We start from the raw sequence: 24,862 nt of genomic DNA on the forward strand, positions 1-24,862 counted from the left end.
GTCAGTTAGGCAACATTGCAAACAGTCTTTGATCTAAATTAGGAAAGTTTGTTAATTTGGCAACATTGCAAGCAAACACACTTCAAAGAAATTAGTTGAACTTGTTAGTTTGGACAGATTGGAAACACTCTTCAACCCAAATTAGTAAAATTTTAGTCAGTTTGGCAACATTGCAAACACTCTTTGATCTTAATTAGTAGAATTTGTTAATTTGTCAACATTGCAAAAACACTCTTCGAACCAAAATAGTAGGATTTGTCAGTTTGACAACATTGCAACTAAATTCCGAGTTTGAAGTCGGAATTTAGTTAATTTCTGAGTTTGAAGTAAAAATTTGACGTTGCCAAATCTTCAAAGTATTATTAACCAATCCTGGGCATTTCAAGATTAGAAATACTAAAGACTTTCAGACAACTAGACAACTTTCCCTTTATACAAATTTTTGATATTTTTTCAAATAACCGTGTAATGTGCTTATTTCATTTTTTGAAACAGTTTTGAGGAAATATCTTCCTTAAATGACCTTTTAGGGCAAAAGTATCCTGATGCAATCTGCTAGGGAATAAAATTCCCTATAACTCTACCTTATTACACTTTCTTGATATTTTTTGAAATAACCGAGTTATGCACTTATTTCATTTTTTGATAGTTTTGAAGAAGTATCTTCCTTTAATGACCTTTTAGGGCGAAAATACCCTGATGCAATCTGGTAGGGAATAAAGCTCCCTATAACTTTATCTTATTACACTTTTTTTATATTTTTTCAAATAGCCAAGTTATGCGCTCATTTCATTTTTTTTTAATTTTGAGGAAATATCTCCCTTAAATGACCTTTTAGGGCAATCTTGTATAATATCTGCTTCAATATAAGTGTATTAAAAATGTATTTCTGAGCAGATATGATAAACGATTTAAGTAATGTCTTACCGCACTATTTTTATAATAAAAAAAATCACTCTACCTACTTTTTTGCATTTGCGTTTGGTAGATGCGGAAATCTACATCTATATCTATAGCATTCGGCAATTAATACACTCCGTATAGTTTATGTGCTGAGGATAATTACTAGAAAATTGCCCGGAACAGTAAACATAATAAGTTCTTATTAATGAACCGAACGCACGTTATTGCATACTTTTGATCAATTAATATAAACTGCAAAAATGCATCGCCATATTGTCGATACGCAGAGTTTCTAGTTTTTTTATAATAAATAGTAAATGCGTCAGTAAAATACACTGAAGATGATTTATGTAACAACAAAACTAGGATGTTATACACGGTGTTGCTACCAAAGAAAGTTTTAAAATAAAACCTGTATGATTTATCGATTTGCAATCTAATTAATTAAAAATCATCACATTACATTTTTTGTTTTAAGTATTCCTTTGGTTACTTACACATAAGTTAATTCATACTGACTGCACAGTTAGCAGACTGTAAATCTTTAGACATATAAATATTTAAGTTGTATGCGAAATTTCGTATGGTTTGCTGATTTTTGAATTCAACCAAGAGATGTTCAATATAGATAAAAAAAGCTTTACCCTAATTAAAAGACTTGACTGACATGAACCGGCAAACGATCGGTATCTATTGTAAAACTAATAAAAAAAATCGTACAATTGCGCAAAAAGTATTTGTTGCACATTGAACAGACTTTTCTAGCATCAAATTATCCACATATCAAACTTTAGGGTGAACAAAATCAAAATCATTTCCCCTTCACATATTTTAACAAAAGTAATAGGCAGAAATTCCATAAAAGCGTTTACGTGCATCTTCACGTGATATCATGAAGAACTAATTAATATATTTTTCATTTGCGATCCCCCTATACAGCCCCACCAAAGCGATGGTCGGATGGATCATGTATAAAAGAGCATGGGGCACCCCAAAAAATGTATTCAGTGCTCGTTCGCTCCCCTATTTCGGTTTACTTTTCAGTGCTACAATGTGAGTTACTTTTTGTTTTTACGATTATATTTTTAGTTTTACAGTATGTAATTAGTTTATTGTTAGTCAGTAGTGAGGATTTTGGTAATTAAGGTTTTTTGTGGCAATTACAAGCTCTTCCTTAAAATGTAACTAGATTTTTTTGATCTAGATTTAATGCTTGGTTCAATATTTTTTTGTCCATTATTGAAATGGACTAACTTTTTCACTCTACAAAATTTGGTACGTTTTAGTTACTATTCTCAAAATAGGCTAGAGGTATTGCAGCAATCAAATTGTTATTAAATTTCAAACATATTGATTGGTTTCAGAAAATGATGTTCAGGTTTTTCGCGTTTGCCGCCCTTTGTGGTAAGTTAACCTAACCTAACCTGGTGTGCGTTTTTAATTAATTAGCCGATTTTGACATAATTAGTGGCTTTGTGTGCTGCCGGAAGGCGCACCTCAACACCAAGACACGTAGTTCCTGAACAACAAGCCCAAGCATCAGGTCATTACGAACAGATATCGAGCGGTGGATATGAACAAGAATATGAGAGTGAGTATCAGTTGATTTTAATCCTAAATTTATATGCCTCCTGAAGACTCAATTTAGGGTCAAAACGTCGAAAATAATTCAAAAGACTATAATTATAACCTTGCTATTACAATAATGCAAAAACCAATGGATCTAAGTAAGTTTACTAAGTAAATAAACTAAGTTTACTTCTCCCGGTTTTTTTACTTAGAAAAAGGTTATTTAAGAGGGTTTGCATGGTTATGTAGAGGAACTCCAATCTGCTGTAATCACAGTTGTAGATTTTCACTAAAAAAAAGGAAAATATTATCAAAACATTTAATTTTTGTGAAAATGATTTTATTTTACTTGTTCTAGCAAAAAACAGCGTTTTTTCAATCAGGCAAAACATAATACAAGTATTTTTTTATTTTTGAAAATACTCACTTTAAGTTGGAAAAAATAGTATTAAAAAACTACACTGTTCAAAAAGCCCGTCAGTATGACGTAGTAAGTTATTGACCAATGATCGGTAAGAAATTACCTTGTACGGAAAGAGGAAAGAATAGTTGGCGCTGTTGTCACTTTGTGCATCCCCTTTAAGTTGGGGATGCACAACAGTGTTCTAGGCTAGTTTTGTCAGTTATTAGTGTTGCTTTCATAAAAACTCTCTTGTGACAAAAGAAAGCAGAAGTTTTAAGCTACATTTTGACGTTGAAACAAACCTCCCAACTGTCAAACGAACCAAGTTACGACCTGTCAAATTGGGCCATCTGTAAAAAGTTTGTTTATTTGCGCTGCTCTATTTTCCGGTCAATATCTCGGTTTTTTGTGATTTTTTAAGAAAAATATGTTTACTTAAAAGAAGGTCAAAATTACGGGCTTTACTTTCAAAAACATCTTTACAAAAACAAAAAAAAGTGTCAATTTGGAAGGAACGGAAAGAGATAGTGAGACTGATGAAATGTATCAAAATCCAGGAATAATAAATTGTTTTAGGTGTTTCTGTTCTTTAAAACCAGAAAAAGGATTTTTAAGAAGCTGTAACAGTGACATACTAAGGGAAAGCTGTTGATTTGAAAACGGTTTTAAAATTGCTTTATATTGGGAACTTTTAAACCATTTAAGCTTTATTGATCAGTTTTGCTGACTATTGATAAATGATCATATATCTCAATAAAGCTGAAAATACTGCTTGATATTAAAACCTACCGGAAATTCTAATAGAGCAATTATTAAACAATTCCTCCTTTTAACTTTTGACGTTCTCCATACAGTGGAGTGAATGTGTTAAGGTGAATGGACCAAAGGCAGTTAGTTTTTAGTTTTGACACGTTTTCTAGTGAAAAATTGGTTGGACACCCTGTATAGTATATTATCCACCTTCACTACCCTAAAAAAAAAACTATAAAAATTGTGGTTTTTCTCTCTCACACTACAGAAGTGTGTGAACACTAAATTATTGAAATTTTAAGGTGGTCATGGGGCAGTAGATGAAAGTAAAGAATCATCAGGAGCTGAACTAACCAGCTTGGCCCATACTTCAGCTGTGCAAGCCAAAAACGCCGTCCAATCCCAACACACTGCCGGTAGTCAAGCTGCATTTGGCATAAAAAGCACTTTGGCCACCTCAGCTCAAAGTGTAAGTTTATTTTTGAGAAAATTGGGTTTTACTGATAATTGGCCAAATCTAGTCTGCCCAAACTGCTCAAGCCGCTCTAGTTGGTAAACAAGCCATCGTCTACAGCCTGAAAAAGCAAGTTGGGGAAGCTGAAAAGAGACTGCAAAGCGAAGTCGCCCAATACCATCAAACCGAACAAGCAGCCGAGATTGCCCACCAAGCCGCCCAACAAGCTCAATCTCAAATCGCCACCCTGAGTGCTGCTCTGACTTCAGCTCAAAGTAACAACGCCTTCACCAACTTGACAGTAACTAACATTTATGAATCGTAGGTGGAAGTCAATTAGCCGCCAAAGCTGCAGCTGAAACCGCCACCGTAGCCGCCTCCCAACAATCCATGGTGGCGCATGCCAAACAGCGTCTGAGCACTCTAATCCACCAACTCCAGGAAGCTGTGCACGAGCTGAGCGAAACCGAAGCGTCGTACTACAAGGCAGCTGAAGCTGCGCAGATTGCTCAATCCAACGCGGCAGCAGCTGGAGCAGCTGTGGTAGCTGCCAGCTCTAAATCCGAACAACAGTCCGGATCTTCTGGCGGTCATTACGGACATCATTAGAAAATTGCGTTATTTTATTGATAAAACATTAATTTTTTTGTAAATAAATCAAATTTTGGTTTTAGTTTGTTTTTTTTTTTAATTTGGTCGACAGTACTTTTTGGCAAAATTGTTGTCAAGTCGTCTTGTCCACTTCTACCTATACAGAAAACAGCTTTCCACCAAGGTATTGTCATGATCATCCTGAAGATGAGATTAACTCAAATCTCCCTCATCTCCTAGTTGCATGATAATATCGTCATAACTGGCATCAGATTCACCCTGGCCATTCATTCTAATATTCTAGTAAATAAAGAAAATTTAAATAAATAAGCTTGAATAAAACATCTATAATAGGGATGCCAAGTTATTTTTAAGGTAAATAACTAAACCTATCTAACTTACTTTCTACCTAAAAATCCTGCTTCTAAATATATCATTGAAACTACAAATATCTTTAATACAAAAAATTACAAACTACTTACAACTAATACTCTTCGTCAAAGAGTCCAAATTGTCCAAAATAAACCGTCAGTTGACCAATCTTCTTCTTTTCCGTTGAGGTGGATTTTTAACTGCAAAGGCTGTATCTCGGTAACAACCGGGAGGCCTCCTCGGTTATCGATTTAACCACTTCTGGAATAGGTCCTCTATCACAATCTGCTCCATGTCATAACGTGGACTAGACGGTACAATTGCTGGTAGAACTCGGTATTACACTCAGTAACTTCCGTTCCGGAAGGAAACAGCTTTCTAAGATCACCTGATCTTCAATAGTCTGATTTTTGCTCGAATTTTTTAGAAAACTGATTTTTCAATTTTAATAACTCCATACAATCCTACTAAAACTAACTATAATGGTAAACACTTGACATCCCTACAAAAATGTACCTTTTCTATAAATTAAATAAATAAATTTTCTTTATTTTCTTGAAAAAAAATCCTTATTTTCAAGACAGTATGTTCAGCTAGTTTTCAATTATTTCTTTTCAAGAAAACCATGCAAACTTCAGTAATGTCCTCAAAATTATTTAGACCTGAAAAACCAAGCTGTCATTGAAAAGATGACTTTGTAAAGATATGAAGAATTTTTGGAAAATATTGCAGTTAAGGAAGAAATAAAATTAAAAGTGGAAATAATTTATTCCTGCTGCTTTTATTTTTTCTTTATTTACTTTTAGTAAGCAGTTTTGCAAACTTTTTTCAGTCACATTGTTATATTCAGTATTATATCAGTTCGTGCAAGACCCATTTCAAGGTAGACTGTAAAATTCCAATATGGCACGTGTAACAGAGCAGCCCCAATTTAAGGGTTTTTGGATTATTTTTTGAAAAAACTGATTTTGAGATCACAAACACAGAATGAAACGATTCTTATTCAAAATATTATCTTATTAGGAAAGCTAAGGTTATAAAGTAGGTCATGTTTATGTTAGAAACATTTGCAGATACAGATGAAAAATCTCAAGTTTCGTGTTAACAGTTTGGATAAATAATATCACAATTTTAAAGAACGTTTAAACTTTCAATTCTATTAGCGGTAAAACAACTTAATAACTTGTCACGACAAATAATTTAATCAAAAAAAGTGTATTTTCAAGTCACTAACGAGAGATTTCTAATACACAGTTAAAATAGTTCCTGGTTGAAAAGAGATGAAATAATCACTTTTTTACCAAGTGAGCTTTACTGCTTTGGTATCATCCATCGCAAATACGCTAAAAAATGTGACTGATTACCTAAGATGCTATTAAGTACATCCAAAGCAGAATGAAACGACTCTCTAACACATAAACTTAGTAATGCCTAACCCAGTCCTAGAATTTGTGCGACATTTAGAGGTGACAAATAAAAAAAACTTTACTTTCAAAATCGTTTATTTTCATACCACATAAATACTGTTTTTTTACTAATAAATACATCAAACATTCCAGCTTTGTACTCAATTGGTACAAAACAGAAGAAATCACAAAATGTACAGTACATACTACAACACTCTATATACAGTGTGTCCCAACAAAATGTAGAAATTTCATCTAAAATTCACTGATTCAGATGCTGAAGTTGAAGAAAATGAAAAACTCTGAATTGAAGTAACCTCTATAAAAAAATTAAGGGATTTAGGTCTGGCGTCCTGGCAGGCCAGTGTGTTTTTCTAAAAAATTGAATTTTAAGTGAAATTCTACGTTTGGGACGCACTGTATAAAATAAGGGAACTAGTTTGATAATTGGTTGGGAGACGAAATTTAAAAAAATTAAAAATATGGCCTTAAATGGTAAGTTTATACCATGCTGCCGAACATCCGTTTACCCCTGGTCAGGACCATGCTGACCGCCATCACAGACAAAAGAAAGAATACCAAGCCGAGGAATGAGGTCAGCAGTCGGCATCGAAACCTCCACTTTTTGTCGTCTTGCAGGCGTTTTGTCAGAAATTCCGATCGGGGTACGTCCAGGGTGAAGTCTGTCTCCGGTCTACCTCCAGGCTGAAAAGAGAAAAAAAAACTGCTTAAAACAACCCTGGAAAAATGTATTTAAAGTAGACACAACACTAGTGGAGGATTTTGATTGGAAAACCCCCAGTTAGAAAACCAACATGACGAAAAATGCAGAAAAGCTTAAATTTTTGAAGTAAAAGAAACAATTATTGCAAATCACCCAAGTCAGTGGATCAACCATAAATCAATCATAATTTATTAAAATCAACAAGTAACAGCACTTTCACTCTACCATATGTAATAATAGTCTTACGTCATCGAAATGATTCGGATAACCCGACGGATTTGTCATAAGGCCGACCTGCCGACCAGATTCGGTGTTTATTGAGCGGGGTGCAGCCACGTTTCACAAGTAGCGAAAGCTTTATATGCGACAATCGATTATTTTAAGATTTTAATTTACATTTTTCTTAATTTAAATGAATTTGATTAATTGGTAAGTTATGGTATGTATAAAATTATGAGGTCAACAGCAGTGGATAACGATACATGTCACTAAAATGCTAGTGAACTTTCACTTTAGTAGCCTCACACGTTTTGGCTGAAGCAAACTTTGACATTTGTCACGTGACGGAAAATTCAATTTGTCTCTGAAAGACCACGTTTCTGACTGAAGTAAATTTTGACGGTTGTGACATGGTTGACAGTTGCCAGGTCAAACTAGTCAAAAAAACTCCCATAAAGCTATAAAAACTATTTTACTTTTGATACGTCAACAGAAACTAAATTTTTAAGAGCTCTACACGTTTTGGCTGAAGTAAAATTTGACATTTGTCACATGACACACAGACAATTTTTAATTTTATTTTACGTTACTGAGGAAAACTTGACAGTTGTGACGTCATCATCGCTACACTAAGACTGTCAACTGTCAACAAGGGAAGCTATAAAAACCATTTCACCTTTGATAGCTCAGCAGAAATTAAAATTTTCACTTTTATAGCTCCAGGTTTTGGCGGAGACAAAGGTCGACATTTGTGACGTAACTGACAGTTGTCACGTTAACTAAAAGTATCTTTTATTAGCTAGTTAAGCCAAAACTGTCAAAAAAAACATCCATAAAGCTATACAGACTATTTTGCCTCTGGTACTTCACTTTTATAGCTTTACGTTTAATCTGAAGCAAATTTTGTCATTTGTGATGTGGCTGTCAGTTGTCACGTTACACTAAACCATCTTTTAATCTGCTAGTAAGGCCAAAACTGTCAAAATAACATCCGTAAAGCTATACAGACCAGTTTGTTTTTGATACCTCAACAGAAATTAAAATTTTCGCTTTTATAGCTCCAAATTTTTGCTGAGACAAATGTTGACATTTTTGACGTGACTGTCAGTTGTCACGTTACACTAAGACATTTTTTAATTTTCTAATTAGCTCAAAAGTGCCAACAAAACACCCACATAGTTATAAAGACCATATCATCTCTGATACCTCAGCAAAAATTAAAAACTTTCACTTTTACAGCTCTATACGTTTTGGTTCAGGCAAACTTTGACATTTGTCACGTGGCACCGTATGACGCTTTTCAATTTTATTTTTAAGTCAAAACTGTCAAAAAGTAGCCCATGAAGCTGTTAAAGTGTTAAATTTGTAATTTGTTTCTGATACCTCCAGAAACAATAAAACTGTCTTTATTATAACTCTACGGCCTAACTAAGCAAAACTTTGACAGTTGTGACGTCCCTGACAGTTGTCATCAACAGTCTAGACAGTTTCTAAATTAAACAATAAATCATAGAAAAATGTCCTTACACTAAAAGTTTGTATGTCAAATATTTCAAAGCCTGCATACATAAGAAAAAAACTGAAAATAAAAGTAATTTTGACACCCGATATCTCAGATAGAAATTGACCCTTATTCACATCACTTTCTGTCAGTTTTTTAAAATTTTTATTTCGATTTTCTTCAATTTCTTATGATTACTATATTGAGAGAAATTGGATTTGATTTGCCTCATAGGTCATTATAAATCAGATGTTAATATTTTGAGGCCATTCTGGTAGGTAGAGCAATAGATTATGCATAATAATAGCAATGAAAATAGTTACATAACAAAGTATTGATCATCGTAACAATAGACAAGAGAAATTAGCGTGGTTGTATTGAACCTGTCTCAACCGCCGCGTGATTTGGTCATTTTTACAAGAAAGTGTTAAATCGGCATTTATTTGAATTTATTACCTAAGTCCGGTGAAATAACCAGAGTTCCGTAAGCCCACCTAAAATATTTGCCCAAATTAATTCGTTCAGTCGAATATATGCTAATATCTTTACCATTGAGCTGGTAATGCCCGTGTAGACTTTGTTATGTCATTTTATGAATGTTTATGACCGAGAAATTTGCCCGACCGAAGAAAATTTGTTTCAATTAATGTTAATTTATGATGCCCAATTCGAATTTAAAACGTTTCTCTATGTCCAGGAAGTGCTAATTACGAGTAGTTGAATTGGATCAATTACTTCATTTAAAAAGAGTAAATAACTGGTAAAAATCACTTTATAAGTTAATGGTCTCAACATATTATGATTAAAATCCGTCAACCAAAATATAAAACGTGTTTCTGAGATTTGTGGTGTTTTTCAGGTTATTGAATAGTAAATTTAATGAGGATTCCAAAAATGTGCTGAAATCAGTCATTTTCCCACTCCAAGTGGGTTTTAAAAGACGATTTTGTCTTGTAACACAGTGTAGTCCTTTTATTAAAGCCCACATGTCACTTTAACACCATACAACAAGACGTGTTTGACAATTGTCACGTGACCGTCTAGCCAAGTAGTATTCTAGAACCACGTGATAATTGTCATTAAGGTCAAAACTGACAAACTGTACTCAAAAGTGGCAAAAACCAGTGTTTGGAAAAAGTTTTCTTCAAGTATTCGATATAAAACGTGTTTCTGAGATATGTGGTGTTTTTTCAGGTTATTGAATAGTAAATTTAATGAGAATTCCAAAAATGAGCCGAAATCAGTCATTTTCCCACTCCAAGTGGGTTTTAAAAGACGATTTTGTCTTGTAACACACACACTTGAGCATTTTACACAGTGTAGTCCTTTTATTAAAGCCCACATGTCACTTTGACACCATACAACAAGACGTGTTTGACAATTGTCACGTGACTGTCTAGCCAAGTAGTGTTCTAGAGCCACGTGATAATTGTCATTAAGGTCAAAACTGACAAACTGTACTCAAAAGGGGCAAAAATCAGTGTTTGGAAAATTTTTCTTCAAGTATTTGATATAAAACGTGTTTCTGAGATTTGTGGTGTTTTTTCAGGTTATTGAATAGTAAATTTAATGAGGATTCCAAAAATGAGCCGAAATCAGTCATTTTCCCACTCCAAGTGGGTTTTAAAAGACGATTTTGTCTTTTAACACACACACTTGAGCATTTTACACAGTGTAGTCCTTTTATTAAAGCCCACATGTCACTTTGACACCATACAATACAACAAGACGTGTTTGACAATTGTCACGTGATCGTCTAGCCAAGTAGTGTTCTAGAACCACGTGATAATTGTCATTAAGGTCAAAACTGACAAACTGTACTCGAAAGTGGCAAAAATTAGTGTTTGAAAAAGTTTTTTTTAAGTATTTGATATAAAACGTGTTTCTGAGATTTGTGGTGTTTTTACAGGTTATTGAATAGTAAATTTAATGAGAATTCCAAAAATGTGCTGAAATCAGTCATTTTCCCACTCCAAGTGGGTTTTAAAAGACGATTTTGTCTTGTAACACAAACACTTGAGCATTTTACACAATGTAGTCCTTTTATTAAAGCCCACATGTCACTTTGACACCATACAACAAGACGTGTTTGACAATTGTCACGTGATCGTCTAGCCAAGTAGTATTCTAGAACCACGTGATAATTGTCATTAAGGTCAAAACTGACAAACTGTACTCAAAAGGGGCAAAAATCAGTGTTTGGAAAAGTTTTCTTCAAGTATTTGATATAAAACGTGTTTCTGAGATTTGTGGTGTTTTTTCAGGTTATTGAATAGTAAATTTAATGAGGATTCCAAAAATGTGCCGAAATCAGTCATTTTCCCACTCCAAGTGGGTTTAAAAAGACGGTTTTGTCTTGTAACACACACATTTGAGCATTTGACACAGGGTAGTCCTTTTATTAAAGCCCACATGTCACTTTGACACCATACAACAAGACGTGTTTGACAATTGTCACGTGATCGTCTAGCCAAGTGTTCTAGAACCACGTGATAATTGTCATTAAGGTCAAAACTGACAAATTGTACTCGAAAGTGGCAAAAATCAGTGTTTGGAAAAGTTTTCATCAAGTATTTGATATAAAACGTGTTTCTGAGATGACAGTTGTTTTGATAGTGGTCACGTGACTAGCTAAATTAATACCTAAATCTACCTGATAAAGTCAAAACTAAGTTCGGTTTTTACCAATCAGAGTGCTCTGAGTGTCACGTGACAATTGTCAAATTTTTAAGTCTGTTTCAGAGATTACCCTTAACCTTAAACCATATTTTCCTTTCTTCACCAATAGAAAACTAATCAGTGGCTCATGCTATTACAAAATCTGATCAGCATTACTTTAACTGAAGCAATAAAATCGCCCATTATGTTCAACCATCAATGATAAATGAACAGACATTGATGCGCATCAGACTTAAGATGGAATTGAAGTTTAAAAGGTTGCATAATCGTATTGGCGCAACACGCACGAAAGAAAGAAGATAATTGGTTCTTCGCCTTATTAGACGGCGGCAATGTTGCCAGTATGACAGTCCATTTGGATCCAACCGAACTTTATTTTCAAACTGGTTAACAATTTTTCTGACAATCCCGCAAAAATTACACTAAAACAGTTCGTTTGGGACGGTCAGATTTGTCAGAATGCGTCCCAGTTTTGACTAAAGTGCACCACATGGCAATGCTGCCCGGTCGCAGGTATTTGAAGGCCTACCAGTGCCGCAGGGTTTTTTGGGAGAAAGTGGAAAAAGTCAAAGAGCAGTGCAATGGATATTTATAGAGTTTTTACAATAGTTATCACACAACAACAAAAAAATATTATTTTTCTCAAAAAGTTTTTCCATCTCTAGCTCACTCTGTTCTTCCACTGAACACAAGCAAGACAAAGATATCACACATTTTCCTACTTCCTCCACATGGAATTTCCATGTTAGTTTGGTGTCAACACCACTGAAAGGCTCCAATACACTATGGAGCTCTAAAACATAATCCAATACAATGCCTAGTCACTCAATATGCAATGATACACATATTGTATTTCTTGTTATTTGGCGAAAAAGAGCTGTTAAGCAGGATGTTCTATACTTGAAAATGTATGGAATATTTGATAGTTTTCTTCCACCTTGCATTCTCCATTTTTTGTTATATTTCTCACATTATGTACACTAGTTTCTATATTTTGATGTTCTAAATGATTTCTGTTGCCCCTTTGACGAGTTTTTGTACTTCAGATACTTCCTGTCTCTGTTTCTTCAGTTTCAAACTGATTTTTGAGTTTGAGGTCCTTAACCAAGTGTCCAGTTCGTGTATTAAGATTTCCAGCCACATCTTTAAGGTCTCCAAGAGTCTGATTTTCCTGTTTTTCTTGAAGGATTATTCGGAAAAGTTTAGATTCTAATTCTCCTCCTAATAACCTTGCTCCTTCCTTTAAGTTTAGTATTCTTTTTCCATTTTTAATCAGGTTATTGAATATGAAATAACTACTCCTCTCGCATCTTTAGCTATTTCTGCTGTTTTGTTCCATAATTTGCTAATGATGAGACAGTTTCGTTAATTGTTTATTGTACATTGAGGTACCTAAAAAGTGATCTTTTTATCAAAATGAGTCTTAAACTTACTCTAACATGGACATCCTATTTATAACATACTTTTGGAGTAGGAATAACTAAGTTATTCCTGGAATTACATTGAATGGGACAATTGTAAACAACAACAAAGTAAAACACTATTTAGTGTTAGTGAACAAAATAAATTAATTACATAAAAAAATATAACATACAAGTTTAGACCGTGAAGGTTCAAGAGTATGCACTACAAAGAAAATTCCAGTCTGAACCCTTCAAAATGACTCTCGGTGCATCATCTGTGGTGTAATACCGAATAGCCACTTTTACCCCACCTTACTTCGGAACGTACTCTATTTTGATAATTGACATTGACGTCTCTATCGTAACTTTTTATTTTATTTAAAATTTTTGAATTTAGAAAATTGTCTTTGATTGCCTGGATAGCTCTAAGTTAGTGGTAGAAATGTGTTGTCATGGGGGTGTCATTTGTTAATATGGCATTTTTTAAGGGTGCCACACTCTAAAAACTGTCAAAATTGCCATAATTTTAAGGTCATCTCCGAAACCGTGCCGGTTAGAGTAAAATGGACGTCAGATTCTTGTTCTTCAGTTTGAAATTAGGAAAAAAAGGTTACTTTGATTGAGCAAGCTGTTTTTCAACAAAAATGGCCATAAGTCCCTTATTTGAAACATTCTGTATAGATCTACCACGTGACAAAAGAAAGCTAATGAATGGGACTATCACGTGACGTTGAGCTGACACAAGTTGTACCGTTTGGCCGCTAGAGGTCGTGAAAATTGACTCTAGTCACCGCCTACTATACTAGAAAGCCTAGAAGGTGCTTGTCAAAAATTCCAATATGGCGGAAATCGTGGTGACAGTTTGCGTTTGTTTGTATTGTGGAAATTGAGTTTTTTTAAGGATTAGATGAATTTTTACGGTTTAAAATGAAAACTTGAGGTTATTTGTGTAAGTTATTTTTGTTTGCTGCCGTTCATAAGTTTTTCCATCCACATTGTAACAGCAATTCAGGAAAAAGCCCAACCGTGTCAGTTTTTTACTTTACAAAAAACCGGATCTAACTCAACTGCGGTGGAACACTTTGAAGTGGGATGAATTTACTCCAACACTATACTCAATGGTAGGTACTTTGGTACAAGTGCTTTCTAGTACAGTAAACTTATTCGGTACTTGTCGTGCACAGGTATGTGAGTTACATTTTAAAGCATCTTTCAATGTGAGAGCAACAAAAATAATTTTGAATGAATGTTCTTGGTAATAAAATAAGAACCATTTACCAGTTTTGCTTACCTAGTTTCAAGGATATACAGATTTTCTTACATTGAACAGTGTTTAAACTAGTTTGCTGTTTGTTGTACTTTCCAGGACAAATGTTCTAACCAATTTGTTTAAGCTGGACTTAATTGTGTATAAAAAAGCTCCATCCATACATATCTGGATCAGGAATGAACCTTTTTTTGATTTTTCACTCACAACTTAAAACGAAAACCGCTAACGCCGCCATTAAAAGTGACATTTTAGGCTTTCTAGTATAGAGGGCGGTGCTCTAGTTTATCTTGAATATCTCAAGAACGCCTCAAGTTAGAGGTCTAAAATGTTTGTCTGGTTCATCTTAAGAACTAAAACAAGACAGAAGTGAATTTCAATAAAACAGCACAGTTAATGTCATCACTGTCACTTTTTCTGGGACAGAGAATAGTTCTAAAACAACTTCTAATGCCCTAAAAAGAGAAAAAAAACTGGCGCCATTACCCAATTATTGACTTTTACCCGCTCCTTATTACAACATTTTGCATTATCTTTTACCGCACCCTAAAGACACACTCACACGCACCAAACAACTTTATGTAAGCGATATACAGTGCGTCCCAAAAACAGAGGCGTAGTCAGTGCAAAAAAACATTTGTAGTTCGGGTCAGCTGATGGACGAGCGATCAATCGAGGCTAAGAATGTTAATTACAAAAATTCCAAGGCGGCCAAAGCGCCAAAACAAGAGTGAATATGGGCGACGCGGCGTCGTCGTTCAGGGTCGGATTGCGTCAAAAGACGGGCCGAAAACAAACACGACGGGTTGCATAACCCGTAAGGCGAAAGAACGACCTTCCAAGGCCGCCATTAATACGATCAAATATCGCGCTAAAATAGGTTTTTTCGCAACTCAGTCTTGTTGTTGTTTGTTGTTACTTAAAGATTGGTGTGCGCTCGTGCCACATCCAAAAGACCTTCGCAATCAATGGTATTTGAGAGAAACTGTCAAAAAAATTTACACTTCTATTTGATTAACTAACCATACCCACTCTAGGTGGTAAACTAATCTAAAACCATTAGTTTTGTAAATATTTTTTATAAACATAGTAACGAGTTATTGACGCATTTGTGTCAGCGACCGTTTATTAGCCTACATTCCTACTGACATTATCAACGCATGACGTTATTAACCATTTTGCACATTCATTAAATTACACTTTTTATACATGCCCATGGACCATTGAAAATATAGTGTATAAGACGCTGGTTTTAGCTTCACAAGATCTTGTCTTCTATTCTATTATTAGTGGATCGATAGCGCCATTTTTTACTGCGAAACTAACAACAAAATAGCTGTTTTATAAGGAACGTAGGAGAAATTTGGTTTAAAATCGCCTTCTATTTGCTCTAAGTTTTCTGTAAAATTCTCAAATTACACATAGTAACTATTTTTTTTTTAGGACAAAAGCACTAACCCAGGCAAGAACAAGAGGAAACGAAAACTACTCCAGAGTAGAGGATAACGTGGATGCTGTCCAGAACTTTACATATCTAGGTGTTGAACTCAACAAGAGAGGATCAGAGGATAGGAGATACAGCATCAAATATGGGTCATGACAAAGAACTCACAGAATAAACTGGAGGTGTTTGAAAGAAGAATACTAAGACGGATTTTCGGGCCACTAAATGAAAATGAGATATGGAGAAGATATAATCATGAAATCTACCAACTTTTCAAGGAAGCACCTATCCCAGAATTCGTCAGACTACAGAGGCTACGATGGGCAGGCCACGTAGTAAGAATTCCGGATAACAGGCTACCAAAAAGTGCTCTCAATTGTAGGATGCAGGGCAAAAGACCAAAAGGGAGACCACGGAAAAGATGGGAGGATGGGAACCTGGAGGAGAGCGGCGTTAGATCGACAGTGTTGGAGGGGGAAGATAGAGGAGACCAAGGCTCAATTTGGGCTGTAGCGCCATTGGAGAAAGATAACTATTTTTTAGAGACTTTTACACTAAATATAGCGGTTAGGAAAACAATGTTTATTTAGCCCCTAGAAATAGCCAATAAATTTTGATATGACAATTTGTCCTTTTTAACTTTAACTCTGGACGCTATAGTTTAGACATGATAATTTAGTGAATAAATGTAGCAATATGTTAAGTGGCCACTATTTTGTAGGTTAAATGTTGCAAAATATTCATAAAAAAAGCGACCATGCCGATTATATGCAAAATACCCCCAGCATCACGATACCATTTTTTCGCTTCATATTCAGGTTATTTATTCGCAGATATGTAGAGTAACCAAGTCATCGATGTGGTAACTCTGGTTGTTCGAAAGAGTTTTTGCGCGCGCCAAGTGCACAAATCGCCCAGAGCCATGTCGGGCGGGCGCGGCGGTCAATCAGCAAGCATTTTCACTTTCTTTTGATTGATCGGCCTACTTCCCTACATTAGTGGCTGATTGTATTATTCGAAAGCGATTGTTTTGTTTTGACTGATACAACTCAACATTATTACCATTTTCTACTACCAATAAATACAGTGTGTCCCAAATTGGTTCTACATGTATTGGGATCTCGGTAACCGTAAGAGCTACAGAGTCGGTTAAATGGGAAAAGTTTTAGAGAATTCCATGTAAAACTTATTCTTGGTTTCCAAATTAAGTTATCTTTTTCTGTTTTCCGGAAAATTTCGAAAACATTATTTTAAACAATTGCTCGTTAACAAAGCCAAAGAGAGTTTCAAAACTAGGACATTATAAGGGCAGTTTTTAAGTAGAATACGATGACGTAATTAGAAAAAATCTATCGTCATTGGTTTCCGAGATATTGATGATAACTTTGTAACTTCTTATGGCCGCCATCTTGAATTTCGTTTAAACATCCTTTTCAATGATGTACTTGATGATGGTATTAGTGAGTTTCTAAAGGGCAGAAAAACGTTTTTTAAAATTTTGTCATAGTTAGCTTTGGAAAATGTAGCCGCCATTATGAAAAACAAATGACAATCAGTGTGCAGTGTGCTACTAATTTTTATAATTTACAAAATCGCAAAAAAATTATGCGAAAATATATGTTGTAATACACTGTTGAAAAAGTAAAAATCAACAGAATTCAATATATAGGGAAGTAAAAATATACAGTGCGTTTTTTTTAACGCGCAACATAGGATTTCACGTGTTAAATTTTTAAGCCCATGTTAGACCATGTTATTTTGGAACTACAAGTATAAAACTTGACGGGTGGCTATTTCGTACCCTGAAGCTTACGTAAATTTACCAATTCGGCCTAAAAAGTGTTAAAAAACTTGCAAAAAATCATCTTTTTTCGAAAAGGTTTTATCGTTTCATACTCCCTGTATGCATTGTTGTTCTTTGTTGTTTTTGATACTGGCAGGGCAGGTAGCAGGTAAAATTTGGCGTAGAAAGTAAAACAGGGTGATCATTAACTTTATATCAAGAAAGTTAAGAACAAAAGAAGTATTTTTATAGGTGAATTGTTCAAATTGACCTCCGTTTGAAGCCAAACAGTATATTCCAAACAATCATAAAATGCCCTTTTGACGTTTAAAAGATGTCGGGTCGTGATGCAGTCAAAATAAGTAACTTCACCTGCTACCTGCCCTGCCAGTATCAAAAACAACAAGGAACAACAATGCATATAGGGAGTATGAAAGGATAAAATCTTTTCGAAAAAAATGATTTTTTTCCAGTTTTAAATCACTTTTTAGACCAAATTGGTAGACTTACTTAAGCTTCAGGGTACTAAAGACACACCCGTCAAGTTTTATACTTGTAGTTCCAAAATAACATGGTCTAACATGGGCTTAAAAATTTAACACGTAAAATCCTATGTTGCGCGTTAAAAAAAACGCACTGTATAGGGTGTTTCATTTTAAAAAATGTAACTTACTGCCATATGTCAAAAACTAAACGTAATATAAAAAACTGACTACGCCATTAGATTCTACGTGAAAAGTTGTACAGGAAACCGTTTTTCTTTTTTTAATCACTTTTATAGGAAATGAAATACAGAGGAAGTTCAAAAATGACCAATTTTTAAAAACCCCCCGTATCTTTGAAACAAAAGAAGTCTACGCAGCCCATTTCTAACACCCACATTCTAAACATGGTAAAAGAGTGATTTTTAGTGGAGGGGTTGTTTAGACTATGCCTACTCGATCGGATCTAGTACAGGGTGGTAGCAAAACCATAAATGGGGAAAAACAGTAAAAACGTTGAGATCAGTATCCGTATAAGGCAAAACCACCATAATTCACATTCTAAACGTTGTGAAAGAGGGATTTTTAGGGGAGGGGTTGTTTAGACTGTGCCTGAGGCTTAATTGAAAAAAAATCACTCCGATCGGATCTAGTACAGGGTGGTAGCCAACACCAGAAATTGGGGAAAAACAGTAAAAACGTTGAAATCAGTATCATCAAACGGCAAAATCGCAAATAACTCACATTCTAAGCATGATAAAAGAGTGATTTTTAGTGGAGGGGGTTGTTTAGACTGTGCCTGAGGCTTAGTTACAAAAATCATTCCGATCGGATCTAGTACAGGATGGTAGCAAAACTAGAAAATGGGGAACAACAGTAAAAACGTTGAAATCAGTATCCTCAAACGGCAAAATCGCAAATAACTCACATTCTAAACATGGTAAAAGAGTGATTTTTAGTGGAGGGGTTGTTTAGACTGTGCCTGAGGCTTAATTGAAAAAAATCACTCCGATCGGAACTAGTACAAGGTGGTAGCCAACACCAGAAATTGGGGAAAAACAGTAAAAACGTTGAAATCAGTATCCTCAAACGGCAAAACTACCATAACTCACATTCTAAACGTTGTAAAAGGGTGATTTTTTGTGGAGGGGATTGTTTAGACTGTGCCTGAGACTTAGTTACAAAAATCATTCAGATCGCATCTAGTACAGGATGGTAGCAAAACTAGAAAATGGGGAACAACAGTAAAAACGTTGAAATCAGTATCCTCAAACGGCAAAATCGCAAATAACTCACATTCTAAACATGGTAAAAGAGTGATTTTTAGTGGAGGGGTTGTTTAGACTGTGCCTGAGGCTTAATTGAAAAAAATCACTCCGATCGGATCTAGTACAAGGTGGTAGCCAACACCAGAAATTGGGGAAAAACAGTAAAAACGTTGAAATCAGTATCCTCAAACGGCAAAATCGCAATAACTCACATTCTAAACATGGTAAAAGAGTGATTTTTAGTGGAGGGGTTGTTTAGACTGTGTCTGAGGCTTAATTGTAGCCAACACCAGAAAATGGGAAAAAACAGTACACACCTTTAGAATCAATATCCGTATAAGGCAAAACCACCATAACTCACATTCTAAACGTTGTAAAAGGGTGATTTTTGGTGGACAGATTGTTGTTTAGACTGTGTTTGAGGCTTATCTAAAAAAATCACGTTTTCCGTACCCCGTAATTGCCGTTTTCCTCTGTACCCCGTAAAACCATAGAAAATGCAGCACCCATACACAAATGTTACATTATTCTGTACGTAAAAATCATAATGGAGTCAATAAATTGATTTTTTTCCCAATTTTAAAAAATTTAACACACTGATAGTTAATTGTTTTTCATAATGGCGGCAACATTTTCCAAGACCAACTATGACAAAAATTAAAAAAACGTTTTTCCGAATTTTAGACACTAAATAATACCATCATCGAGTACATCATTGAAAATAATTTTTTAGGCGCTTTCAAAAATGCAAAAAAATTAAAATGGCGGCTATAAGAATTTACAAAGTTAACATCCATTTGGGAGGACCAATTTGGGACACACTGTATACATTTAGCAATATGTCGTGTTAGTTTTAAACGGTTAATTTGAAAAAAAAAATCTCCATAACCATATTTTATTTTGCTGTCAAAAACCACTTAATTACCAGTGTTGCCTAATACTATATCGTGTTTTCCAGTATGTAAACCTAATGGCGTTTATAGTAAACAATACGGAACTCGGACCATAACACACAAGTGAAATTGGTGCTGACCGCGTGTACGAGTTACATAATTGAAATAAAATGTGTAATAATAATTATTAAATAACGCGGTATGACAATCACAAAACGTGCTGTTTGTTTAAGTTTTGTTTTCGTGACGTAGACGCAATTTCACACGAAACAGACCGACAAAGCGAAAAGACTTTGTAGTTACGTTTTAATTATGCAGCTGCATGTTGAAGGCGTTCAGCTTGGTTGAACAAGTGATGTTGATCTACTTTATTACGTCATTGCCTTATAACCATAACCTGCATTTACATATAGTGTGTTAATAAAAAAAATGTTGGTAATGAAACTGACGTAAAAGTGAACTAACGGTTTTGAGCGAAGGATTTCCACTCAGTTTGAATAAACAGGATCAAATTTCATTATCTGCACGTAAACTGGTGAAATCAAGCATAAAATAACTAAATGATATAATCTGAAGTGAAGAAAAATAAAAAAGCTAGTGGTTAGTCGTTTTTAGGGCCTAAATCCAGTAAATAAGTATCAAAATAACAAAGTTACAAAAAGTTTGACAGTTGTTGTTCGTGGATTTAAATACTTTCGGTGTATTTTAAATCTTTTTGAATTTCTAGTCTGTGGTTCTGATTCTTTATCTATTACCTGCTTGTATTTCTTTCCGTATTTCAGCAACTACTTTACCGTAATTTTAACGTTTCAAAGATAGTAATATAACTTAAATTTAGGTATTGTGGTTCTTTTTTTTTAATTTATATTTGAGTAAAGATAAGCTAAATCTGAGTCACTTCAATTACCAGAGTTTTGGTGGTGCTTACCAACGATAATAAAGTATCGTAGAAGATTTAGAACTTTTTTCCCTGGAAAATTTTGGGGTATATTCAGTAAAGTTTAAAGGTCTCTGGAATTTCCAAAAGGATTCTAGAACCCCTCGTCTATTTAAAAAAAAAATATTTTAAGATTTTGGACACTTAAGTTTTGGAAATTAGTGGGATGTTTGCAATAGTGTTTAGACGCCTGTGGCAATTTTAAAAAATTTAGAACCCTTGTAGAAGTCTTTGGTAATTTTTGCTAGGTTTTCAGTAGTATTTCAAATCTTCTCGTATTTTTAAAACATCCTTGGAAGATTTAGGACACTTGTAGAGGCCTCTGGCAAGTTTTAAGTAAAATTTAAAGACATTTCCAGAATTATTCTAGAGACCTCTGGCATTGCAAAAATAGTTTTAGAGGGCTCTAACAACTTTCAATACTTCTTGAAAGATTTAAATTCTTTGTAAAACTGAAGTAACTTTTCAAATGTTTTAGTAAACTTAAAACATTTTCAGTGCTACCAGGTTACTCGACAAATCAAACAAAATATCTTAAAAATCGTGAGAGAAAAAAAGAGCATTTTATCTCGAAAATATTGTACTTTACATTAAAACAAAAAAATCTGATATTTCAATTTTATTCCATTAAAACTTCATCTTTTTGTACAAGAAAGTAAAAAAAATCCACCTCGTCTAATTTATAAATTGCTGAGAGACATCAACAGTCAAGTAGGACAGTAACTTATTTCATTGTTTCATGAGTAAACGAGGAGTAGATCGCCAAGGTAATTTGGTGTACACACTCGAGGTAATTCGAGGTATTATGAGGCACTTTCCCATTATTACGAAGCATTGTGAGGTATTACAAGGCATTACGAGGCATTTTGAGATATTTATAAGGCATTTGAGAGAGTATTTTAAGGCATTGTCTGTATATTTCAAAATGTAGTGTATTAATATAACAAAATTAAATGAAAATTGAACAGAACAGCATAGGCACATGTAATTATTATGGTAAAATCTTTGTTACATAATATTGAGTTGAAACAATATACATTACAAATTATTATAATATTTTACCAATTTTTTCAACATTTAACCTACATTTTTAAGGTCACGTGACTGTTTTTGACAGCTGTCAACTGGCTTTTACAGTGATGCAAGCTCAAAATTTTATTATTTACGTCACGTAACGTGTATTTTACAATTTCAGCTTTTACAACTGTCTAAATTTAATTTACCAAATGATCAACATTTAAATTACATTTTAAAGTCACGTGACTGTTTTTGACAGGCGTCAATTGGCTTTGCCAGTGTTGCAAGCTCTAAAATGGCATAATCAAAGTCACGTGATGTGTCTCTTGCAATTTTAGATTTTACAACTGTCTAAAATAGTCTAAATTTAATTTACCAAATTTTTACATTTTAAACGTCACGTGACTAATTTTGACAGTAAAGTAACGTAACGTGTATTTTACCATTTCAGCTTTACAACTTTCTAAATTTAATTTACCAAATGATCAACATTTAAATTACATTTTAAATTTTAAAGTCACGTGACTGTTTTTGACAGTTGGCTTGGACAGTGTTGCAAGCTCTAAAATGGCATAATCAAAGTCACGTGATGTGTCTCTTGCAATTTCAGCTTTTATAATTGTCTAAATTTAATTTACCAAATGACCAACATTTAAATTACATTTTAAAGTCACGTGACTATTTTTGACAGGTGTCAGTTGGCTTTGCCAGTGTTGCAAGCTCTAAAATGGCATAATCAAAGTCACGTGATGTGTCTCTTGCAATTTTCGCTTTTAAAACTGTCTAAATTTAATTTACCAAATTTTTTAATTTTAAATCACATTTTAAACGTCACCTGACAAATTTTGACAAGATGTCAACTGGCATTTACAATGTTGCAAGCTCAAAAACTAGCTACTTAATCCAACCTAAAAACTGTCACGTGTCCATAAAAAATTTAAATTCAAGGGTGTATTTCATCAATATTTATCATTATCTCAATACCAGGGGATTTATAACTAAATTTAAGAATGCCACAAATGTGTAAACATTTGAAGGTATCCTAAGGCAGTTTAAATAATTTACGGCATTTTGATGTATTTCAAGCCCAGTTTGAGGCATTTTAGGCAGTTTTAAGGCATTATCATTATTTTAACGGCATTTCAAGGTATTTTGTATGCAAAAAGGCATTTTGGTGTACAATTACCCCTCGTGAGTAAATTAATGCAAAACTATCCACGTAGTTTATTTTTAACTAAAAATCACTCATTATTTTCACTAAATAATCATAATAGATTAAAATAATTATAGAGAAATTTGGCTATAAAATGCCAACAAGTACATAGTAAGTAACCGTTCAGTAACTATACGTAATCATCATCTACGAATCGCATTTAAATTACACTAAACAAGGAAATACGTGAAGAACAATAAGTCGTTACTCAAGGAAAACTTATTTTTGTGTAATTAAAGAATACGTTTTCGTAGATGATTAAATAATTACTTCTCTTGAATAATCGCAACACCTTACCATATTACTCGTCATAATAACAGGATTTTCCAACAATTTCCATTTTCATTGGCACAGTTTGCGGAAGTAATGTCGTTTAGTGAAAGTGACCTCACTGTAAATCTCAGACATACAGTTCTTCGCAGTTTTTAACGATCTTAATTGTTTTTTTTTATCACATATGAATCCTAGGTGAACGGACAAGCTTTAAGCTAACTGTAACAAAAAACAATTCATCATTCTTAGATTAGTCAGCACAGTCTAATTGCCCATTGAACCTGTTAAAAAGTGAAAGCGACCATCTTGTCGAAAATTAGTTCTGTATGTTATTAAATAATGATTATTGGGTGGTTCTTATGAGATCATTTTGATGGATTTATTGGAATTAGGTCTCTGAATCATGAACGTGAATGAATTGTGGCCTTAGGCTTATTACATCAGGTTCATTACTTAAACTAAAGATTCTAAGACTTGTTGGGTGTAGATTTACAAGTCAAATTTGATCCGAATAGTATCGATTTTCTTTCAGCCAGTTTCTAAATGCGGTTTTTGAATTAACCACCCGTGTAATATAGAATATCGTAGTTCCAAAGTGATATTAAACCGTTAACGGTTTATCCATGTATAATAAACCACACAAATTTATTAGACACGCTATACGACGTCGAAGGTTATCGAATTGAGTTTTTGTGCAACTAATTGGAAGAGATACACATTTCTAGAGTTTTGTAAAAAATTATAAAAATGTTAACAAAACAATCAATGTATTGGTTTTGCATAATTCAAGTATGTTTATAATATACTGAAGCTTATAATACGTTAAGTTATACTCAGTTACCTGATTGAACATTATAATCACCTTTATAAGATTATTTATGAGATTTAGTGCTCAAACAACTCTACAAATTCTAAAATCGTCTATTGTAGTGATCAAATTTAACAGTAAAAATGCTTAGTGTTTAAATTTATTATTTAATTCAGTTAAAATTGTGGTTTGAAATATAAACAAAGTAAGTCAGTTATTTTTGGTACATGGTTGCGTACAGGGTGACAAAAATAGTGAACCACCATAATTTTCTTGCACACCCTGTATACTGGAAGCAAAAACGGTCCTGCAAACTTTAGGTGTTGGATTAAGGAGTTGATTAGGAACATTTTTGGTCTCTTGCAAATTTTTCGTAACTTACACCGTTATCTAGTTATTTAGCAAAAACTGGTTTGATGCAACAAATTTTCAAATCAGTTGAAATTGTGGTTAGAAATTTGAACACCACGTAACTGAGTTATTTTTGGGACTTGAGAGTGGTT

The 24,862-nt window shown here is 34.0% G+C and overlaps 2 protein-coding genes across 6 annotated transcripts in view; one reads left to right on the forward strand and one right to left on the reverse strand.

The window, feature by feature from the left end:
• Positions 1–1,869: 1,869 nt before the first annotated feature.
• LOC145725037 (uncharacterized) lies at positions 1,870–4,752 on the forward strand. The gene is made up of 6 exons (XM_081973560.1): positions 1,870–1,956; positions 2,268–2,307; positions 2,372–2,494; positions 3,928–4,094; positions 4,147–4,354; positions 4,405–4,752. Exons 1-6 carry the CDS (start codon positions 1,885–1,887, stop codon positions 4,686–4,688), a joined length of 894 nt encoding a protein of 297 aa, XP_081829686.1. The 5' UTR covers positions 1,870–1,884; the 3' UTR covers positions 4,689–4,752.
• Positions 4,753–6,526: 1,774 nt separating this feature from the next.
• Positions 6,527–24,862, reverse strand: part of LOC145724692 (uncharacterized) — a 34,873-nt gene continuing 16,537 nt past the window's right edge. For all 5 annotated transcript variants that reach the window (XM_081973079.1, XM_081973076.1, XM_081973080.1 and 2 more), the window contains one exon: positions 6,527–7,153. In XM_081973079.1, the coding sequence (XP_081829205.1) occupies positions 6,950–7,153 (204 nt within the window). In that variant the 3' untranslated portion in view covers positions 6,527–6,949. The remainder of the gene's footprint in view (positions 7,154–24,862) is intronic.

This window comes from Ips typographus, linkage group LG2 (genome assembly GCF_016097725.1).
Source record: "Ips typographus isolate SLU linkage group LG2, UJ_Ityp_2.0, whole genome shotgun sequence".
Lineage (NCBI taxonomy): Eukaryota > Metazoa > Arthropoda > Insecta > Coleoptera > Curculionidae > Ips > Ips typographus.

What these genes read in the sequence shown, in the direction of transcription:
- LOC145725037 (XM_081973560.1), top strand. Translation starts at nt 1,885, where the DNA reads ATGGGGCACCCCAAAAAATGTATTCAGTGCTCGTTCGCTCCCCTATTT. An exon ending in ATATGAACAAGAATATGAGA is followed by an intron (nt 2,495 to 3,927) that starts GTGAGTATCAGT and finishes TGAAATTTTAAG; the next exon opens with GTGGTCATGGGGCAGTAGAT. An exon ending in TGCTCTGACTTCAGCTCAAA is followed by an intron (nt 4,355 to 4,404) that starts GTAACAACGCCT and finishes TATGAATCGTAG; the next exon opens with GTGGAAGTCAATTAGCCGCC.